The sequence below is a fragment of the Puntigrus tetrazona genome, chromosome 19, assembly GCF_018831695.1.
Source record: "Puntigrus tetrazona isolate hp1 chromosome 19, ASM1883169v1, whole genome shotgun sequence".
In the NCBI taxonomy this organism is placed as follows: domain Eukaryota; kingdom Metazoa; phylum Chordata; class Actinopteri; order Cypriniformes; family Cyprinidae; genus Puntigrus; species Puntigrus tetrazona.
In genome coordinates this window covers 6385627-6395366 of record NC_056717.1, presented here as the reverse complement: position 1 = coordinate 6395366, position 9740 = coordinate 6385627, and the positions used below count along the sequence as shown (strand labels likewise).

Genomic DNA, 9740 nt, shown 5'->3' with positions numbered 1-9740 from the left:
TGACATTTTTGTTTTTTTTATTTAGTTTAAACATATTAAAACTTAATTATTTGATTAGCATTGCTAAGAACTATATTTGGACTGATTTCAGATTTTCAGTTTCTCGGCCAAATATTGTCCTATTCTAACAAACCATACCGCGATGGAAAGCTTATTTATTCAGCTTTCAAATTATGTAAAATTGTCTTCTTTTTTTTGTAAAATTGGCTGGTTTTGTGGTCCAAGGTCACGGTTTTATTCGATTACCTCAACATGATGTAGTGTTTTGCTTGAATACTTCGTACTACTCTACTCTCCAGATAAGACCAAGAAGAACACCACGAATGGAGAAAACCCTTATAAAGACTACAATTCCAACAAGTCCCGCGGAACTGTGAGGGCGGAAGTGACCTGCCTTATGATCACGTGCTGTGTATAGAGCGGAAGCCTCCAATCAGCGTACAGTTGTATCGCTGCGGCTAACATCGACCCCGGGAGATCCTTGAGGTAACACGAATAAACGGTTGTTTGTTTTACCGTCGTAATGGGCAGGGATATCTAGTAGATATCTGCGGCGTTGTGGGTTATTTCTGTGAATTCGTTGTTAATTGTATGTGCAGGACTCTCCTCAATCGACATATTTTAGATGCAGTCGGCGAGTTTGCCGCGGCCTACCTTTAAGCGTTAGCTAGCGACGGCACGCTAAACCCATCTATCCTCAGTCGAACATACGAACGAAAAATGGACATCTGTAAAGATACAACGCAGTCTTTTTAACCTGCCAGTGGCTTTAACTTTTGCTCACACATAAACGCATGTGTTTTATTGATTCGGTGATTAGCGATTAGCCGGCCGCGCTAGCGTGCGTCAGGCCAGTCCGGCCAATTGTTTACGTGAAAACATAACGTTACGCGATATATTTTTAATAAACATTTACTTAACCGAAAACCATTAACGCATCAATAGGCTTTCGTTATTTTCGTTATACATTACCACTGAAGACCGACTTAGCTTCCCACCCAGCAGTTACTGTTATTTAATTTTATCATCATATATTATATTTCATTGTTGTTAAACTCATTTCTGTTTTAGTTTCCCACCATGAGTAGCTCAGAGGAAGTGTCGTGGATTTCTTGGTTTTGTGGTCTACGGGGAAACGAGTTCTTCTGTGAGGTTTGTATTCCTTTCTTATCGTCTTATATTAGGTAACTATATAAGGATGTCCGAGATACAGTAAAATGTGAGCTGAACTATGTAGAAATATATACATATTGAAATACACTGAGATGACCACAGAACTTGTAGGACTGGGGGTTTAATATATAAAGGATTTAAAGGACTAACCACTCTACACTTTTACCACTCACTTTAATTTCTTACTGAGAAACATGAGAATATTTAATATTGATGTATGTTTTGCTCCATACAGGTAGATGAGGACTACATCCAGGACAAGTTTAATCTTACGGGACTCAATGAGCAAGTTCCCCATTACAGACAAGCCCTTGACATGATCCTGGATCTGGAACCTGGTTAGTAATGGTTTATCACGCGCTTTAATGGGTTTAAGTCGGCGCTGAATTTAAAATCATGCGTTCTTGTGTAATTTTATTTTTGAAATAATGCCTGCCCTAATGGTGTTTCATCAGAAAGCCATAATCCCATTGAAAAAAATGACTTCTCTCTGGTGACGTATTCAGCCTTTCTCCAGTCATTTAGTCTCCTGATGGAGGGCAATGGCCATTATCATCTTTTGATAATCCCTTACACTGATTTAAATGTGCTGCTGCATCTGTTTCATTGTTTTATTTGGGGTTATGTGCTTTGGGCTGTGCTCGCAACCAACCAGAACATCAAAAATGTAGTTTTAGCCGAGATCTTTTAAAAACCGAATCCATGCATCTCTCTCCCGGAGAGCGGATGAAATCTCTCTCCTTATCCGTTTAATGTCTCGAACCAAGGTTAGACGGTTTATGCACACAATTATCTGCCTAAAGCTAAATACTTCCCAGAAGACAATCGCACTGCAACTTGTAGGTCCCTTTGCCTGATTTAAACGTGATGCAAATAAACCGTGACTGCATTTGCTCTTAAATGCAACATTTAAAAAACATACTAAAGACCTGCGTTTCGCTATTTAAAGACACTATGAATTCAAAATAGGCAGATTTTATTATATATTTATTTATAATGAGCACTAGTACAAGCACGGGACATGAGTCTCAGCTTGTCACATCCAGTCAGTTCCTGATGGACAAAATCATGTCCCGCTCTGTTTTTCTGTTTTAAGAATGCGTTTCACTCAGATTTGTGTGTCATGCTGACTTTAACCGTGTAATGGTGTTATTGTGTGTCAGATGAGGAGCTGGAGGACAATCCTAACCAGAGTGACCTGATTGAGCAGGCTGCTGAGATGCTGTATGGACTGATCCATGCGCGTTATATTCTCACTAACCGCGGCATTGCCCAGATGGTACGTTATCCCTGGGTCGCCTAGTCTTTTTAATAGATTTATTAAAGAATGAGTTTTTTTCTTCCCCTGCTTCATGCGTATGACGTTGTGCTTGTTTTCTCGTGCAGCTGGAGAAGTACCAGCAGGGAGATTTTGGCTATTGTCCTCGTGTTTACTGTGAGAATCAGCCAATGCTGCCCATTGGTGAGTGTCCCACTTATTTTTCTTCAAATATACAATGTTTGCTATCGTAACTTTTTTTTTTTTTTTTTTTTTCTTTTTGAATCAGTTGATGTCTCGTTTTGATGAGCTCATGAACTAAACGCATGTTGACATTGAGTACATTTACATGCACTAAAATACGCAGATAACTCAAAAATCAATGCTAATTTCATTTAAAAAGTAATATCGCACATGCATACTTTAATAATCCAAAAGAAAGCAGGTTAATGTTTTCATGCTGGGTGAAGTTGGCATAAGAATCTTTTGATGATCGGTTTATGCTGTTTATGACCTTATTCCCATGATGGAAAACGGTTAACATGTTGACATGAACGTGTGGTTATCAGCTGCGCTCGAGTTAATGAGTGTGTAAAGTAGAAAAGATGCATTGTCCAAAATTGTATGGGTTTCTTTCTCCTGCTGAAGTATGTGGGTCCCCATTCAGTAATATAGTATTGGGATAGGGAAATCAGCAGGGATTAACAAGTGTTTAGTTACTCAGCAGGAGAAACAACATGAAGGCAAGTTTTTTTGGGGGGTCAATAAAAGGTACAGTTTGAGTGAGTGTAGTGTGTTTCTGTCTCCAGGGCTCTCTGACATTCCTGGCGAGGCCATGGTGAAGCTCTACTGCCCTAAGTGTATGGATGTGTACACACCCAAGTCGTCCAGGCACCATCACACCGATGGAGCCTATTTTGGCACTGGTTTCCCCCACATGCTCTTCATGGTGCATCCCGAGTACCGGCCAAAGAGGCCTGCCAACCAGTTTGTGCCCAGGTTTGTCTTTCGGTTACACGGCGGTCACCTGCTGCTCTATATAAATGGCTTTTCTCCCATCAGTTTGTCAGAGCTGTCACTCTCCTCTTCCAGGCTCTATGGTTTCAAGATTCACCCGATGGCTTACCAGCTACAGCTGCAGGCAGCCTCCAGCTTCAAGAGCCCCGTCAAAGCGATCCGCTAAGAACCTGAGCGGGGCGGGGTGGGGGTTTGTGTGTCCGTCAGCATGGCCTCACTCTTCTCCAACTATTTTAGATTCGACCAAGACTAAGGTTTAAATACGGAGAGGGTGAGACTATAAAACGATCTGGGGAGAAACAAAAACCTTACCTCTGAAACATTGTACAGAAAAATGGGGTGTTCCTTGTGAAAACGATTTCAGTTCTTAACCTCCACATAGAAAATAAAGTTATAATTAAAGGTAGATCCTGTAGGATGGCTCACTCTCTGGTCCTGTTTGTTTTAGTTCCCTAAGGTTAAGTTCACGTGCAAGAGCGTCATGAATTGGCTTGTCTTATTAGTTCTTGATGGTGGAATATGAAAGTAGGGTTGAGCGATCGTTAAAACCGCAGATATTCAGTCCCCTCCTCCGTGCAAGCAGATCTTTGGCTTACTTGCGGCTGTTGCATGAAAAAGGCAGTATATTTTGGATTTGTGTTAAGCTCAGAGTAATATAACTGGGATCGTCTGTGACTGTTTTGTTGACAGACTGCAAGCTTTCAGTGCATGTATTAGAAAAGACCAGAAAGACACTAATGCGATCAGGAAACTCCGTCTTGAATGGACAAAGTGTTTTGTTTTAATCATCGTCAGAACGACGCCGACCTGCTGAGTTCCTCCGGTGTCAGAATCACTTCAGAGAGATTTTACTAGTTCCCACAGAACCACAATTAGGCTGTTTTTTTATGTTTGGTACGGGCCCAGGTTTTTCTTCTCCGGTTTAAAGTGTTTCTTCTGGTATAGGTGTAAAGAGTAGAATATAAAAATCAGTTTGAATGCATTGGATGTTTTATTTTTATTTTTTTTGTTGATCCTGTTGAATGTTTTTTTTTTTTTTCTTCCCCTTTACAGCTGTTGAGGAACCAGGGTTCAGAATTCACAATAAATGTCTTTTTTCCTATCTTGTGTGAGAGTCCTACATATCTCTGAGGCGCGTCCGTCCAAACTCAATGTCTTTATATATAATGCTTATGCCATTTTCTTACCGTTCTTTTTTTTTTTCTTTTTCCCATATCTTTAGGTGTTATGCTGCCTTCAGTCATCACGTGACGCTCGCTTTGAAAATACTGCGTGGCTTAACACATTCGATTTTGCAAACATTTAAACACGAAAGAAACAGCTGACCAAAATCAGTTCTTTTAATAAACCAGCATTTTCTGCCTCTTGCTGAAGAGAGCTTCAGTTAGATGTTAAACAAACTACCTGCATTTAAAAAAAAAAAAAAAAAAAAAAAAAAGCTAATGCGACAAGACAACATTCACCATGTAAACCGCGTTCATTTCACACGCAAACTCTATAAATAATCAGTAAATAAACACTACGTAATCAGTTCAACCCATGTCACAACAGACTGGGTTAAAAGATGCCCTTTCGTTTGATCACTTCTGTAGCAAATCAGGGGCAAGACATGAAAATGGCAAACAATAGTAATGGCTCCTTCTGCTGCTAGACCACAAACTGTGCTTGAAACCAATTACTGTGCATCTACTGCATGAAATTAGATCAGGAGTATCATCCAGACAGGGAGTGAATATTGGTGTTTTTGTAAATGTTGAACGTCACTAACTAATGAACAAATGGAAATATTCAGCATTAACAGTAAAGAACAGATCAATGAAACTCATGCAACAAAGAACAAAATGATTAAACGACAAAACAGGACTCCTCAACGTAAACCGTAATCTGCACTACTTTTTATCGGGTGGACAATATAAATATTGGGGGCCTCATTTATAAATGCTCATATTTGTAAAAACGGTCTATTATGTGGCAATACACTTTTTTTTTGGTGGAGCACTGGAGGTTTTTGGCAAAGTAAGCTGCTCTTTGCAGCTCGCTGTAGTAAATGTAAGAATATGGACAATGACGGGTGATCATTTATATGTTAATGACATTAATTAGGAGTCATTTACAAGGCAGAGAGCTGAAACTATTCAGCTTCAAGATTAGTGATTCATAGCTTTCACATCTGAAAGAGCGTGTTCATTCTATAAATCACGTGTGTGTGCATGTTTGAGAGATGGCGGTTGTATCAAATTAGGGATGGTTTCTGCGCAACGTTTTATAAATGAGGCCCAAAAACTTACAGAAGGTGAGACGTATGGCTGAACTGCAGCAGAATTCTTCGCTCTTCCTGAACACCGCTTCACAACAAACAGCAATTTCCCCTTTAAACGTTCACAGCTCTTCCTTAACCCCGTCCAGAACTAGAGGTTTGGATGCTTCACGCTTCAGGAAGCTGATGAAATCTCTCACTTCACGGGCTCCCTGAAACACAGCAACCGAATGACAAAGAATGAGCATTTGCGGCGACAAATATCAAGTACGGACGCGGGAAGTGACGAAAAACAAAAACAATCACCTCGTATCGTTTTGGCTCATCTTTCCGGTCAGCAGCGGCGAAATATATTGTAGGAAACCTTCAAAAGGGTAACAAAACATTAACGATGGCTAGTTAAAAGCACTACGGAGCAGTTGAGTGAGAGAATACACACCCTTGGACGTCGTAACCTTGCGGGATGTCGTTGGCAGTTGCGTCCATCTTGGCGATTACAATGTTGGGGTCACCATACAGCTGAGACGGTAACAAACAGAAACCCGGCGTGAGGAGTGACTCGCACAGAGATGAAGACACACTGATGTTGTGTAAAACTCACCCGTTCTCCAAGATCTGTATATTTGGGCTCCAGTTTTTTACAGTGGCCGCACCACGGAGCATAAAACTCAATGAGCACATCTTTCTTGGGGTCATTGACGATCTCTTCAAACGTATCTGCCACAACCACCTGAGCACCGACAGCGACTCGTGTTAGCGCTTGGCAAACAATCAGGCTCATTCAAACACACAGCGTGTCTCACTAACCTTGACGGCTCCGTTGTTTTTGGCAGGCGCAGGCTCTGATTTGGTGTAACGCTTCAGTCGCCCGGCGAAATAGTCTTCCAGAAAATTCTCTAAAGACTTGCCGTCTCGTCTGAGGAGGGACCACAGATACAGTTAAAATCACATCAGTAAAGCTTGTGTTGATGGACTTCATGGGACACTGGCACTGTATTCAAACCATCTTATTAATTATCATCTCAGTCTTATTAACTCGTGTTGAACACTACAGTTTAAGGGCGTTTTAAAGACGCTTTCTTATAGTTAGCAAGCTTGAAATCACTTGATCACATACACAGTGAAATATGACTAAAATAAGAGGAAACAATTTCCCATTTTTATGTATTTTTAGATCACAGCTGTATTTTCAGCATCATTCCTCCAGTCTTCAGTGTCACATGATCTTTCAGAAATCCTCCCAATATGCTGATTTGGTACTCAGGAAACAATTCTGATTCATCTTATTTATCACAGTTGTCCTGCTTCTTATTTCTGAGGAAACCATTTTACTTTTTTTTTTTTTTTTTTTTTTTTTTTGCAGGACTATTTGATAAATAGAAAGTTCAAAATAACAACATCTAGCTGAAATGTTGCATTATAAACCAAAGATTTAGTTTTAATCAAAGATTACTGAATAAAAGTATCTTACTGACCCTAAAAGTTTGAACATTGTAATAGATAATGATTAAAGACTAAATTCCTAATTTCAGCACCTAAAAATCAGAGGCGGTTCTGGAATTGAAAGGGGTATATCCCGACTCTACTTTCAATCTTAAATCCTGTTAAGTCTCTCGGGATCCTCTCAGTACGAGGGGTTTGTACTCACGTGAACTCCTCTCTCATGGTGTATTTGTTTCCTGTTCGTGTCCTGATGGTGACAAACGGCAGCTCGGTTGAGTCGGAAGCACCCAGACCGAACTCTTCCTCCAGCTCCTCCAGAAAGTCATCACGGTTCGCCACGGATAACAGCAGGCCTTGAGAACTGAACTTAGACGCCACCTTCAGCACTCTGAGCCAGGAAACACAGGCATGTGCTTTAAGACTTCATAACACACACACACACACACACACACACAGATTTGAAATGACTCACCTGTTTCTCCAGTAGTTGGAGCCTTTAGGATTGCGAAGATAATCCAAGTCATAGTAGGCCGTCAATAAATCCCTCTTCCTCAATGAATCCTTATTCTCCTTGGTCAGGTGAGGACAGAGTCCAAAACTGTAGAGTAAAAGCAATCATCTGAGCATGCGTCTGTGTGTCTGTCTGTGTGTCTGTCTGTGTGTCTGTCTGTCTATCTGACTGTGTGTGTGTGTGTCTGTCTGTCTCTGTGTGTGTGTGTCTGTCTGTCTCTGTGTGTGTGTGTCTGTCTGTCTATCTGACTGTGTGTGTGTGTGTCTGTCTGTCTGTCTATCTGACTGTGTGTGTGTGTGTGTGTGTCTGTCTGTCTCTGTGTGTGTGTGTCTGTCTGTCTATCTGACTGTGTGTGTGTGTGTGTGTGTCTGTCTCTGTGTGTGTGTGTCTGTCTGTCTATCTGACTGTGTGTGTGTGTGTGTGTGTGTCTGTCTGTCTGTCTATCTGACTGTGTGTGTGTGTGTGTGTGTGTCTGTCTCTGTGTGTGTGTGTCTGTCTGTCTATCTGACTGTGTGTGTGTGTGTGTGTCTGTCTCTGTGTGTGTGTCTGTCTGTGTGTGTGTGTGTCTGTCTATCTGACTGTGTGTGTGTGTGTCTGTGTGTCTGCTCACATGTTGTCTCTGATGAAGCGGCGCAGGCCGGTGATGGACAGGGCTCCGGTGTGGTGAACCACACTCTCCTCAAACTTACTGCTGAGTCTGGGGGGACGGAGCAGAAGCACGGACCTGCAGGCAAAGGCTTTGCAGATTACATTCTCAGTGGGTTTTGTTTAGGATTTAGACTTTAATCTGGACACAGAAACTATGTCCACCAAACTATGCAAATTGTTTATGGTACCAAAGCGAACAAAAAAAAGTCCTTAACATCAAATCCACAGTAACACGTTGCTGTAGTTTTTACAGTGAAATTATACAGAAATGTACTGTTTTCCCATTTTACTGTAATTTGCAATGCATTAAGTGCTAACTGTATAGTTCACTCTTAGCTGTGATTAATTTACAGCTTTCACTGTAACAAATGTTTTTACAAGAACGTACTGTGCTGTTGCATATGCATTAGTATTAAAAAAGACATTAGTATTAACATCGTTGGATGAGTTCTCCTGAAACGTTACGTTTATTTTGAAAAAGGCATGTATCGTTAACTTCTTTTTTTTCATCACGTGCGATCCGGAGCTAAAAGATAGAAACATAGGCTGCGTTTACACAGCAAGTCTTAATGCACAGAGCCGATCTTTGCCCAGCTGTTTACCTGAACTTTAGTCACGACTGGTATCCGGTATCTGTGTGTACATTATTCCAAATGCACAAGGCAGACAATCGGGCTCTGAACGGCCGTATTATTAATATCATTTATATAATTCGCGTCGAGTGGCCGTTATCATTTCCCAGCACGGACGACAGTCGTCATGGACGTTTTGCAGCACAAACTCTAACTGAACGGATAAATAAATGTCATTTTCATTTGTTATTTTATCTACAGCTCGCGGAATTATTTAGAAAAGTGTAAGATTGTATTTCGAGTGAATGAACGAGAGAGAGGGAGAACGCACTTGAGTAAACTAATAGTGCAGCAGCTGAAGCTTGTTGATTTAATGGGCTACGCACAGCTACGTTATCACCTCATTGGTGGGAGACAGCCTAATGTAGGTTTTAGTAGCAAAATACTGTAGTTATGAAACGACAATTTGAAAACGACAAAACATTTGAAAACGACAATTCAGCTCCTGAATGTTGAGCAATCTCTTACGTATCAAGTTCCCGCCTCGATAAGCAGCAACGCGGTCTTTATGGACAAACCCATTGGATGCTGAGTATAGAGGGCCAAGTGTTCGTGAATCCACAGCCCAACTTTGTGGCACTATTTGCTGCTTTGTTTTCATCATACTACATTTTCAATCCGGTGCACCAGCACGAGGCGTCCTGCACGCTTGAATTTATCCAGGCAAAAATGTACCTGCATATGCGTATTTATATTACTTAAAGGGATAATTCACCCAAAATCCATGCAGTTTTGTAAGTTAAATATCCATATTTCAAACGCAACAGTTTTTTCTCGTGACCGCTGACCGTTGAATCCGGA

The 9740-nt window shown here is 41.0% G+C and overlaps 2 protein-coding genes across 2 annotated transcripts in view; one reads left to right on the top strand and one right to left on the bottom strand.

Annotated features, from left to right (window-relative positions):
- The first annotated feature begins 360 nt into the window (after window positions 1-360).
- Window positions 361-4550, top strand: csnk2b (casein kinase 2, beta polypeptide). The gene is made up of 7 exons (XM_043218016.1): window positions 361-486; window positions 1072-1152; window positions 1409-1511; window positions 2337-2452; window positions 2560-2635; window positions 3241-3430; window positions 3524-4550. The coding sequence occupies exons 2-7, from the start codon at window positions 1081-1083 to the stop codon at window positions 3612-3614; spliced, it is 648 nt and encodes a 215-aa protein (XP_043073951.1). The 5' UTR covers window positions 361-486; window positions 1072-1080; the 3' UTR covers window positions 3615-4550.
- Window positions 4304-9740, bottom strand: part of pdia8 (protein disulfide isomerase family A, member 8) — a 13304-nt gene continuing 7867 nt past the window's right edge. Inside the window, exons 6-13 of the mRNA XM_043218015.1 lie at window positions 8270-8383; window positions 7621-7746; window positions 7354-7536; window positions 6513-6621; window positions 6307-6435; window positions 6145-6224; window positions 6012-6069; window positions 4304-5917 (exon numbers count right to left, since the gene is read on the bottom strand). Coding sequence (XP_043073950.1) covers window positions 5828-5917; window positions 6012-6069; window positions 6145-6224; window positions 6307-6435; window positions 6513-6621; window positions 7354-7536; window positions 7621-7746; window positions 8270-8383 — 889 coding nt within the window. The 3' untranslated portion in view covers window positions 4304-5827. The remainder of the gene's footprint in view (window positions 5918-6011; window positions 6070-6144; window positions 6225-6306; window positions 6436-6512; window positions 6622-7353; window positions 7537-7620; window positions 7747-8269; window positions 8384-9740) is intronic.